Source organism: Trematomus bernacchii, unplaced genomic scaffold, assembly GCF_902827165.1.
Source record: "Trematomus bernacchii unplaced genomic scaffold, fTreBer1.1, whole genome shotgun sequence".
Lineage (NCBI taxonomy): Eukaryota > Metazoa > Chordata > Actinopteri > Perciformes > Nototheniidae > Trematomus > Trematomus bernacchii.
This window is the reverse complement of record NW_022987393.1, coordinates 925,778-939,060: the sequence shown is the minus strand read 5'-3', so window position 1 is coordinate 939,060 and position 13,283 is coordinate 925,778. Positions and strand designations below refer to the sequence as shown.

Here is a 13,283-nt window from a genome sequence, read left to right as displayed (position 1 = left end):
TTTTCTTGCAATTATACATTTTTTAAATGAGTATTAACAGTATTTGACAGTTATATATAGCCATAACAAAAGTATTTTTTTGTAAAATTACAGAAAATGCAGCTAATTTTGCCAACAGAAAATCATTTATTTTTACGGTTAGTTTAGTTAAATTCGCATTTAAAAACTGCTAAAAAACAGATAAATAATGTATTCCATTTCTACAGTTTTTTTTTGTTAAAATACATGACACATTTCAATAAACCGTTTATTCTTGTAAATTGAATATGATTTTCTGTAATTATGAAATACAATAAAAAACTGTAATTTATTTTGGGGAAAAACTGTAAAAAAACATTTTTTTTTTACAGTGTACATAAACATTTAAATAAATCATATCAAAAATAAATAAGTTAAAATGTGTAAGTGCACTTCGACTATGTACATTTTCAAAATATAAATATGTCCAAAATAAAAGATATGTTGTGATCTACAGTAAGACAAAATGAGAGCAGCGTTTTTCATATTCGCTAGGAGCCAAAATCCTAATAAAAAATAGATGAAACATCCAGTACTTGTGGAGGATTTATGGAAGCTACCTTCTGTTCTTCTTTGAGTCGTTGGGATTGGGTGTGTGTGTTTATGAGCAGCATGGTGTTTTCTTCTGTTGTTGTGCTGTGGAGAAACAGCAGGGAAAGTTTGCAGAGGATCAGACTTGATCTGTGTGTGTAGATCCGCTCCACACACACACTGCACAACCAACCTTTTCAGCATTTTCAGGGAACAGCTTCTGTCGTTTTTGGGGACCTTGATTTATGTGCCAAGGACAATTTGACTGGAACTTGGCTCTTGCTGGAGTTAATTATAGATGCTGTCTAAAAGGCAGGAACGCAAGACAGATGCTTGAAATGCAGTCTTTTTAACTTGTAATCATATTCAAAGTTGTGAAAAGATAACGGATTTTTCGTTTCCTGCGTGTTTAGCTCTGTCAGAGATGCAGTCTGTCGGTGGCGAAGGACAGGAAGGCTCAGAGGAAGCAGACGGCGTTTGTGGACGCTCTGCTTCAGTCCAGCCTCACAGAGCGACAGGTGAATACTGATGAAGCCACACACTCTGCTTTATATTCCAAAAAGGTAACTTAAAGATTGTGACAGTTCTCAAAAATCGACTGAAATTACTGTTTTTTTCCCAGATCATGGAGGACTGCATGGTTTTCACTTTGGCTGGATCTGTCATCACTGCCAACTGTAAGTGACAAAAATCACAGTCAATTGACTTATTGATTCATACTTTATTAAAGGCTGCAATTAACATGTCAGTTATTGAAAGAACCCGCAAAATATCACATTATTCTCAGTTTATAGTTAAATACAGTTGGTAGTTCAAAAATCAAAATATAGTTTATTTCCAAGTAGATTTTACTTTATCACAAGGACTTCTCTAAGGTTTCTGGTTCATAACATGAATTATTAAGAGGATATTAAAAATTACGGTGAAAGTAGAAGACCAACAACATAAATATGGAATAGAAAATGACAACAAAATGTTATAAGACCTAATAAAAATAGGCATTACAAAGTTTTCTTCACATGCAGGACCGGTTCTTCGGGGGTGCATAGGCATGCATTGCACCCTCAGTTGAATGTTATGCACCCTCTATTCAAAAAAGAGAAGGGAGCGAAAAATATTATACAATATAAAACAAATTGTGTCAGGTGCGCGTGACCTGCGCGTGCATCCTTTCCAAAGTGCTTCCACAGCAGTGACACACATTTGTGGATAATCATAGATATATACGAAAATGGTTAAAGCAACCATCACTAAACGCCAGCACCACTGCATCTACTGCAGACAGTAGCAACAGGTCAGATAGGGACATTACGTTACCCGCCGTCGTGGACACTAGCTTACTCCCGCCCGACTCGCCGCCCTCGCCCCCGGAGCAGCAGTCTTCGTCACCCGAAACAACGCCACCCCTTTGAGGCCCGCAGGTGCCAGGGGACCTCGGCAAAACAGAGCCTGTCCAGGTATATCTAAACAAGTACCCGCCTGTATGTACAGTGGGGGAAGGCGGTCATGTTGCAGCTCGTGGTATAAAAATAGACAATGGCTAGATTATTCATGTAAAAAATAGTGCCATATTCTGCCATGCCTGTAGAAATGTTGGGTCAAAAATGCATACAATAGCACAAAGGCCTTCACCACGAATGGCTACAAAAATATCTCATATCCCAAGCTTATCAACGAGCTAATGTTGCAGCGGAAATGTTCTCCAGGTCACAAAGTCAACCTCACATGATGATGTGATACCAGTTTTCAAGCACAGTAAATATTCTCTTCCCAGAGTATATGATGGGACCAAGGTGATGATGTACATGGTTTTAATAATACTTTTGCCTTTCAATGTTTGCCATTTCAAACCATGAGCTGGTTCAAATAATATTTGCCTTGATTTACAATATGTTCTCATTTGTTTTATCAGTACAGTTTTGAAGCTTTTGTGCTTTTCTTTCCCATGCATAGTCCACTTTGGACTGGATGAAATATTTCAGGATTGCACTTTTAACACACTTGAAATGTTCTCACTTGCTTGGTTTCAGAGCATAACAAATGCCATAATCTGTTCATTGGGGACCATAACATCAATGCTATTTTTCATTGCTGTTGCCAGCCACTATTGCTCATGTAAACCTACTACTGGAACCGGGTCTGTTCACATGTCAGGAGGACCACAAGTAAATCCCGAATTGTATATTTATTTTATAAAGTCAGTTATATTATTAAGCCACTGTATGTCCAGAAATAGCAACTTAGGAACAAAAAAGCTAAACCAAAAGGAAGTTAAAATGTTGTGTTTCTGCAGTGTGTATCTGGGCACTTCACTTCCTGTCCACCTCGGAGGACGTTCAGGACAAACTGTACCAGGAGCTGGAGCAGGTTTTGGGTTCAGACCCCATTTCATTAGACAAGATCCCTGAGCTGAGGTAAGATTTTTGGAGAATGGCAATGGTCCAATTTTGGTAAAGCGTAGAGAGATATTGCACAGATTTAATTCAAGGTCATACTGGCTACATGTATGCACATCCAGGTGATGCTGCTGTGTTGTATGACCTTGATCTGATCACATTCCTGTGTCTGACAGATACTGCCAGCAGGTCCTGAACGAGACAGTGAGGACCGCCAAGCTGACCCCCGTCGCTGCGAGGCTGCAGGAAGTGGAGGGCAAGGTGGATCAGCATGTCATCCCCAAAGAGGTATCTGCTTCCTGCTAAAATAATACAGCCGGGAAACCACACAGTTTACTGTGGAGATAAAGAAATTGAACAATAATAACTTTATAAATAAAAATGCTGTGCTTTCAGACTTTGGTCATCTACGCTTTGGGAGTTGTCCTTCAGGATTCTGACACCTGGAGCACCCCATACAGGTTCAACATTATCATTTACTTTAAAAAATGGCTGTCCAGAAATAACTACAAGGCTGCTTGTTCAAATCATGTGTTGTGGTGTTTTGTCAAGGTTTATGGCAAGTATTTCTCCCAAAAATAATTTCTCTTCACACTGGTTTATTTAGGAACTTAAATTCAAATGACTTCTTGATTGAGCTTAAAATATAAAATGGACCCAAAAGGAACTTTGAAATCTATAATCTGTGGACATTTTCATAAGCATATTGTTTTTTTTAGCTAATTTTGGATATTGGTCCACAATGTTCAACATATGAATAATGGAAAAACAAATGCAAGTAGTGTTCCTTTTCCTCATTACTGAATCTACATAATGATAATTGTTTGAATGAATCAATTTAATCAGAAAGTACCTCTTGGAACAAATGGTATAGATGGTATGACAGCATCACATAGTGGGGTTTATCTTTCAGGTTTAAAATGTTGGTTTGTGCCATTTCTGATCTGTGATTACTGTGACATCCCCTCAGGTTTGACCCGGATCGATTTGAGGAGGAATCGGTGAGGAAGAGCTTCTGTCTTCTCGGATTCTCAGGGAATCAAACATGTCCAGAACTCAGGTAAAGTCTAGACATAGACGGAGCTAATACTGAGAGCAATGACAGTGAGTAGAAGTGAAAAAGTGTCTTCAATAACATTTCCACAATCCATCACATTTGGTCTCTTTGACAGGTTTGCCTACACTGTGGCTACTGTCCTGCTCAGTACGTTAGTGCGGCAGCTGAAGCTTCACCCTCTGAAGGGGCAGGTGATGGAGGTGCGATCTGAGCTGGTATCCACGCCTAAAGAAGAAACCTGGATCACCGTCAGCAGAAGAAAGCAAAAATAATCGCTGAAAAGGGCTATTTCTAACACACATCTTGATCAAAATAAATCAACTGCTAAGTATTTCTTGAATGTCGCAGATCTAGTCTGTCATTTTCCTCATTCACGTCAGCCTTTTTAACAACATCATGGTAGTTTACACTTTTTGAATTAAAGCCTTCTTTAGAATCATTATTGCAGGTTATTCCGAACTTGCCAGAATTGTTTTATGTACAGTCATCGTTGCACCACCATTGCATTTACATACTTGTCTTTCCGGTGCTCTTTTTGTACAGCAATCTGAGGCCTTAAGCACATTAGTACCTTGTCTATCCACAGGTCAAATTTGCACTTGTTAAAATGTGTTAAAGTAGGGGGAACTTGATGGTTTCATACTCTACAATACAGAGAAAAACAACTTGTTCTTGCAAAGGTTTTTCTATAGTTCCTAATACTGCCTTGAAAATCCCCAATAACATGATTGTCTTTTGATATGGCCCATGTAGCATTTCATTTCTTTTTTAAACAAATGCATCTTGAATATTAATAAATATATTAAAAGATTTTGAAGTGTTTGAGTTATTCCTTTCATTGTATTTGCCCCAAATTTGCATCAGTGAAGAATGGGAGTGTCACTCACGGCTGCATAATGGATGAATTATTACAGACGCCCTTTATCAGCTAATATATGCTTCTGAAGGGCCCTCGGGCAAGACTGTTTTTCCTCACATGGTACACTCAGTAACCAATTATTTTGAGAGGGAATGAGAAAGGAATAAAAAAAGTATCCCTATAAATATATTATAATTATTCAATCTACCATGAAAACACTGTATCCCAAATTCATAATCAGAATACTTTATCCGCTCAATGAACTACATCTCTGGTCTCGCACAGTACACGTCACAAACACCAGAATGAGGTGAAAAGTGTTAAATGAGGTGGAAATATTACACAAAAGGGGAGTGAGTCGGTTCCGTAAGAGCCAGCATGCGGGACCGGGTGTACAAGGTGTCTGTGAGTGTTAAATGAGTGTAATGTGTAACGTTAATGTCAGCTAGCTAACATTAGCTAACAAGGTACACTGTGTTTTGTTTTAGCAACTAGTTTTCTACGTACCTTGTCCTTGCCAACACTAATGTTATCCACAGCATACACAGCGATCACGCAGTTCTTAACGAGAAAACTAGTTCTTAAAACAAAACACGGGAGTATACCTTGTTAACTAATGTTAGCTAGCTGACATTAACGTTACGATTACACTCGTCATACTCACCTCGGCTCTTATGGAACCGACTAACTCCCCTTTTGTGTATATACAACTCTCAACATGCCCAGACTTGTAGTGATTTTGTCCTCATTTAATACTTTTCGCCTCATTCTGAAAGAAAGAGGTGAAATGTAGTGATGGCAGTTTGACTATGACACTGAAGCTTCGATACGTGCTTCAAACCCTGGTTTTCCTATTCCATAGAAGCAGTGCTTCGAAGCTTGCTTAAAATCACGTGACATATGACGTCCGAACATAGACTGTATATCAGTGGCGAGCCGTCAGGGCCCTCTAGGCCCTCTGTGAGGGCCTAAGATATTCAAAAAAAAAATATTTAAAAACATTAAAAAAAAATATATTTTTTTTAAATATATATTTTTTTAATATTATTTTTGTTATATTTTTCATTAGTTTTACCGAAAAAAAACTTGATTTAATAAAATAACATTTCCAAATAAATAAATCCTTCGAATCTGCCTGTTCAGTCTCTGTTTGAATGTGGGTTACATGAAAGAAGCTCATCTGGCCCTCTGCGATTCACAGAGGGCCCGCTATAGTAACTGAACGAGAGAGTAATGTCAAATGACAGTACAATTGACCAATCATATCTTCCCTCTAAATGGGTGGGTTTTATTATCGCGGACTAGATGACAAGTTCCGCCCGCTGTGAAACTTTTCTTGTTTCCATAGCAACAACAACTTCCTGTCAACAGCGTGAACTCGCCTTCAAAATAAAAGCATGCCAAATTACACTTAAGACATACAACTGCAACGAAAGTAACAAACACAATGCAATATCATTTTCAATGTCAAAGAACACAAATTGGGTTCACAGGTGTTGTTTTGTGTGGTAGAGGGTCGCTGTCATTGATGCGTTTTGCACCCTGGGCCGTTGTTTTGATATTCCGCTGAAGTATACGCTGTGACGTAATAACTCTTTTTTTTTTTTTTTTTCGAGGGAAGGGGTGGGGGTCAGAGGGCCTAGGTATAAAGCTCACGGCTCGCCGCTGCTGTATATATAAATGGACGTAGTGTCCGTGACGTCACCCATAGGATTCTGCAGTGTTGCCGAGAAGCCCTTGGCGGAGTCGGCCACTAACGTCTCGACAGTGACGTCAGAGTCTAACCCCCGCCTGCTCCAGCCTCTTTTACCTACACCTTGCTCCAAATGCTACTCCTTCCACATACTTTCAGCTAGAGACTTCATTCCAACTTTAAAATCATCACAAGACATTCAGCTATAAAACTTGTTATTCCGATTTTTGATATCTTTTACACTTTTTGAGATATTTAACTTAGTTTGGAGCTTGGTAAAGAGGCCTTCTTTATTGGGCAGCTCGTTAAGGCTAGAGTGCTTTGATCTCAAAACAGAGTGGAGGACAGCTTGAAATTCGCCCAAATTCTTTTTTAAACCTGCCATAATTCCCAAATCCTACACTCCTTGGACATAATTTGTCATGAAAAACGTAGGAAAACCTCTCCTAGGTTGGAAAATTAAAAATAATTAAGCAAAAATAATTAAACAAAATGCCTCTTGAGGGCACAAAGTGACAAAAACTTTCAACATGTCTCCATTAAGGCCTATTGTAAATACAGCCCGCTCTTTCTTCACAGCAGCCGCACACCTTTAGTTAATCTGCCAAAAAGGCCACATTATTGACCTGAAAGTACACAAAAAGCACACTTCAGACCATGGGCATAGGAAGCATCATGAATGTGGGGGGGACATTTTTAACGGGGGGTGTGGGGACGAAAAAAAATATAGATTTCCTGTATTCTGGTGCATTTTAACAGGTGGTTTGATACTTTTATGTGGCTATACTAGCATGAGGAAAATGATGGGTACATTTTGTAATTTCATCCAGTAGTAAAGAAAGGAAACATATTTGATTATTAATTCAGAGCTGTCTTTGAATTAATAAAAAGCAGTTTAAATGCCCATTTTTTGTACATTTATATACAACAATAAATATTTGTGAGTGCATTGAGAGATATTGTTGTGGAGAGTCATTTATATATAAATCGCAAAATACATTTGTAAATCCTTCTGTGAGCATTTATTAATATTAAGACTGATCTGACTCCATACGGATGTTAAGTTCACCTTGGAATGGTATCATTGACTTAAATGTTCAAATAAATGTTGCTCTTCTGTCTATATTGGTCATATGATGCCCCTTGACTGAAATGTTTCCTGTTCAATATCCCCACTGATTTTCTTAAAATCCTGGGATGAGAGTCCACATCACAATTTACTCTCAACTGTCATTTCCCTTTCATCACTCACCTCAGCAATGGACCTCTCTCCACTGTCCCTGTATTCTGCCTCTGACTCACTCTCAAGTGCCTAGATGTCAAGAGAGGTGGTGAAGTGATAATTATTTATTGAGCAGTATACTCTTTCACATTGAATCATAACAAGTCATACTGAATGTAAATACAACTGACTCTAAAGTAAGTCCCAGTCTGTGACATTGGACATTTTGAAGACTCAAAGTCCCAAGCAGTAGGTAGAATATTAGCTAGTCTATGTAATGTGCACAGAAAATAAATAGTTAACTGAATACTGGGATGGAAATAGCCTTCAGTAAAACATAAACACACACAAAAAGCTTCTGAATGATAAGAAGTATAATTAAAACATAATGCACATTACCATTTTGAGAGAGAGTACCTAAGTTAAAGAACTCAGAAAAGAATCTCTTATCGAACTGAGGCTCCAGTAAAACACACTGACTGCGTCTCTACATGGACATCAGTAAGCCGTTTATGAGTATTATCCCGGTTATGATCATATTGGGGATATGGTGTTTACATGAGCACAGAGAGATCGGGTTATTCATGTTCCCTGTTTACATGATAAATACTAGTAACCTGGCATTTCGATGCCTTTTCTCATCTAAACTATTCAGTATTTGTATCTCTCTATCATGACATAAAGACGAAACTCCTCTCCAGAAGTGAGACGCCGCCATCACTGTTAACTGATTAACTGCTACCAGCTGATGACTTACTTTCCTCTTCTTTGAAAAAAATGTTCTTATGTCCATGTTGTCTGGGGGAGAAAACATATCAAACCAAGAGATCGTCAGCTTTGATTTTCGCTGTATTAACCATTTCCTGAACATTTGGTGTGTGTGCCTTACTTCCGCTACCGGCATCGCTTCATACAACAGATCTGAGCTGTCCAACTATGACAACACTCCTTGAACATGCGAGCGCTATGTGAGAATCTGCCTTGGTTCAAAGTAGCAGTGAAAACATGGTACGGAGTTTCATTGATTTGGGCATTCTCTCAATAAGCAAGTGGAATGGATTTCATTTGATAGTGAAGCACTGACACAGCGCTCTACAAAGTGCGGCGAGTGGATAGACCGATTCACGGACTTTCCGCATAGTAAAAGTGGGGGGGTCTAAACTAATCATTTGAAAAAGTGGGGGGGACTTGTCCCACCCTCATATAATGGCTGCAACGCCCATGCTTCAGACGCTCGTCAGGGTCCTGAGACGCTTCACACGTTGAAATTTCACCGATATCTGCTACGGTTCTTCAACAAAACGTTCAAATGTAAGAGGTTTATCTCTCATTCAGACCAATGGAAAGGCTCTCCTCTCACTGATTACTGCACATCACCATGGAAACCTTTGATCTCTGGGCTCACACAGGTGCTCAGCACAGAAACAAACACTGACAAACAGACTGGACTTTAATAGACTGTCTCAGCCTATTCTTTTCTGTCTGATGGAGACTTCATACTGACTTCAACATGTTCCACATATTTTATACATTATTGGTGACGTATGGTTTTAGTCGAAAGGTTTGCAGTCAAAATATTCTGCTGCTTTCCCAACGCTTTTTACTTTCTTTTCTCTTCTTAATACACATTCATTGACGACTACTTACATCTGATATTTAACTCCTTCAGGCTATTTTCAGCTGCAGAAACCATTCAACTATTACATTATTCAGCTATTTCAGGACATTGAGGCTATACATGTTGTTTATACCTTTTTTAAACCTTTTCTTTTAAATATTAAGCTTCTTCACTATTTTTCCTACTCTTCCAGTTTAACATTTCACTTTCAAGTTTTCAACAAAGTCATTGCAATGCATTTGAGCTGTAACAATTTGATTCAAATCATTTCACTTTTCTGCATTTCTCCGCTAAGTTCAGCAACACACTTACTTGGTTTTTGTAGCTAAAAGCAGCTACCATTCAGCTAATATAATAACATATTCAGCTTTTTCTGCATTTTCAGCTAAATTCAGCAACAAATGTTCACAGTTTACAGCATTCGCACGCATTTTCTGCAGGAAATGCATTTTATAGTTTCAACCAATACTTTGGCTCTCAATAACTTCAGCCTACTTTCAGCTACAGAAACCATTCAAATATCAAACTATTCAGCCTTTTCAGCAATCGATGGGAAACTTTCTGTAGTGTCCCGTCAATTATGTTAAGTTGTGTCATGTTTGTGATTGTCATGTTCATGTTAGTTTAGTTTATGTTCCACTTCCTGTTTTATTTTGTACTCACCTTGTCTCATTCAAGGTCCCTTTACTTCCTGCCTTGGTTCTTTTTCCCGCCATCGTCAGTGTCTGCCCCGCCCCTGATTGTTTCCACCTGTGCCCACTTACCTCATGTATATATTGTCCTGTCTCCAGAGATGGAGTACTCGAGTCCTGGACTCGGACTCGAGTGCCGATTTTCGGGACCCGTGACTCGACTCGGACTCGCGCACTGATTGACGCGACTCGGACTTGGACTCGTGAATTCTCGCGCACGATGACTTGGACTCGGACTCGGACTCGTGAATTATCACGTACGCTGACTTGGACTCGGACTCGGACTCGTGAATTTTTCCCCCCACGATGACTCGGACTCGACTTGTACATTGACGCTCCGACTTGGACTCAGACTCGGACTCGAGCAAGTTTTCTATGGAGTCTGATGTCCTCTATCCTGGTGTGTGCACCGGCTGCGAGGCGAGTTCACGTACTGGGCCCCGCTATTCCAGTCTAAAGATGTCTAGAGACACACCCCGCATCGTGCTGTATGCTTTCACACATTCTGCTTCCACATTGGAAAAGAGCAGCGCAAAATGCTCTATGTGGAAACAATATTGAAGAGAAGGCTCCGTAACACATTACTCTAAACATCGAGTTCAGACATATAGGCTGTCTTGAACACTATCATCAGAGTAACGTGATCTAATCAATAAATAAAGATTCAGCCGATAACACGAAAGCACATGGCTACTTAACATGCAGAATGATGTCATTTTGCATGCTAAGTAGCCATGTGCTTTCTGGGGCTAAATCTTTATCAGTAAACCGATTTAACCGGTAAAAGTTCCTTCAAAATAAGAGTCCCGATCTTATTACTATCAAAATAAAAGTGCAAAACGAAAACTTTACCATAGGAAAATATTGGCATACAAATATAATCACTTCTCTAAAAGGTAACTCATTTTAAACATAGTTTATTTATATATAATAATAATAATAATATTAATATTAGTAATAAGCTTTATATTTGTATAGCACCTATTACAAGAATTGTAGCCAAACTGGCTTCACAGCAGTTCAATAGACAGATTAGTATAACATGACAGGATAAAAGCAATGTAGAGGAGCAGCTACATTTCAACACATATATCCACGAAGATTAATACATGAAGACTTGTGACTCGGACTTGACTTGGACTCTTCTTAGGTGACTCGGACTTGGACTCGGACTCGAACACAGGTAATGATGACTCGGACTCGGACTCGACTCGGACACTCCTTGGGTGACTCGGACTTGGACTCGGACTCGAACACAGGTAATGATGACTCGGACTCGGACTCGACTCGGACACTCCTTGGGTGACTCGGACTTGGACTCGGACGCGACTACGACTCTCCCTTGGTGACTCGGACTTGGACTCGGGCTCGAAGAGTGGTGACTCGAGAGTGACTTGGACTCGTGAATTGGTGACTTGACTACAACACTGCCTGTCTCCCCTTGTTAGTTGTCGGTTCGTATTGTTCGTTCGTTCCATGAAGCCAGATCCAAGCCATCATTTAAAGGACTCAGTGTTTTGCCTTTTATCTTCCATTGTGAGAGCTTTACTTTTGACAGTTTGTTATATCCTCTGGAAGAGTGATTTTGTTTTTGCAAAGTAAAGATTATTTTTCTTCAAACCTTTTTTGTCTCTGGGTTCAAATCAAATCAAATCAAATCAAGGTTTATTTATAGAGCACATTTAAAAGCGATTTTTGGTCAGGCCAAAGTGCTGTACATGTAATAACTACAATCACATAAAAACACATTACTATAAGAACAATAAAAGACAATAAATTACAACAGATATTTAAAAAGAAAACACAGGGAAAAGTCAGGAGTCGTGCTCCGCTCTGACTAAAAGGCCAGGGAGAAGAAGTGTGTCTTAAGAGTAGATTTAAAAACCCCTAGGGTCTGGGCCGACCTCACATGGAGGGGCAGAGTGTTCCAGAGCCTCGGGCCAGCTGCTGCGAAGGCTCGGTGCCCTCGGGTTTTGAGCCTGGTCTTGGGCACTATCAGCAACAGCTGGTCAGCAGACCTTAAAGCTCTTGTTGGGGTGTAGCGCTGGAGGAGTTCAGCTATATAGGCCGGAGCCAGCCCATTTAGTGCTTTAAACACAAATAAAAGGAGTTTAAAATCAATTCGGAACCGAATTGGAAGCCAGTGCAGTGAGGCCAGAGTGCATTTGAGTCCTCATACTATTGAGTCAAGAATCCTAACAGAACGAACCGACCAGTATGGACTCAGCAACCCCAAGACGCTCCAGACCGCCCTGTCCGCACAGGGAAACGCCATCCATGGAGTGAAAGACCTTACAGAACGCCAGGAGGTATTCCAAACCTCTGTCACCTCACAGGTGAACCATCTGGCAGCACAGCTCCACGGAGTTCTCACTCATCTAGAGGCAACTTCCACAGCTCCGGTTCCTGCTCTGCCACCTGATGCCAATCCTGCTGTTAATCAGGCCGAGGTCAGAGCTTCTCCTGTCCCACTGCGGTTGGCATCGCCAGAGAAGTATTCAGGTTGAATCTGACAACTGCAGAACCTTCCTAGTCCAGTGTGACCTGCATTACAAACTTAACCCAGCTGCGTTTGTGTCAGATGAGGCTAAAATAGCATTTATGGTCTCCCATTTAACCGGCAGAGCTGCCGCATGGGCCACTGCGGAGTGGTCAAGAAACTCTAGCATATGTAGATCTTTCATAGCATTCAAAGACACTATGAGCCGGATTTTTGATCTTACCTCACCTGTCGGTGACGCCACCCGTGTACTCATGCAGCTCAAACAGCACCCACGGCCAGTATTAGATTATGCCATAGAGTTCCGTGCCATAGACAGTGGCTGGAACACCCCAGCATTAATAGACGCCTTCCGGAATGGACTCTCTGAAACCATTAAAGACCACCTGGCTCCACTAGAACTACCACAAGACCTTGAATCTCTGATTTCCATGTCTATCCGAGTTGATAACCGCCTCAGAGAAAGAGAGAGAGAACGGCGCCGCCTGCAGGAGGGATGCTGCTTTTACTGTGGCCAATCGGGTCACCAGCAGGCGACATACCCGGGAAAAGGGCATGCTCACCAACCATGAAGAGGGCGCTGGTGAGCAAGATTTCCTCTGACTATCCTCCTCGCACACTCAACCAGGTTAAAGTCACAGCTAGCACATACTCTGGGGGCGCTAATTGACTCTGGGGCTAATGAAAGCCTCATAGA

At 40.4% G+C, this 13,283-nt stretch overlaps 1 protein-coding gene across 1 annotated transcript; it reads left to right on the top strand.

The window, feature by feature from the left end:
* The first annotated feature begins 538 nt into the window (after positions 1-538).
* Positions 539-4,745, top strand: LOC117486385 (cytochrome P450 20A1-like). Its single transcript, XM_034134811.1, has 8 exons — positions 539-550; positions 963-1,067; positions 1,172-1,226; positions 2,843-2,963; positions 3,122-3,233; positions 3,342-3,406; positions 3,916-4,005; positions 4,118-4,745. The coding sequence occupies exons 1-8, from the start codon at positions 539-541 to the stop codon at positions 4,272-4,274; spliced, it is 717 nt and encodes a 238-aa protein (XP_033990702.1). The 3' UTR covers positions 4,275-4,745.
* Positions 4,746-13,283: the final 8,538 nt, after the last annotated feature.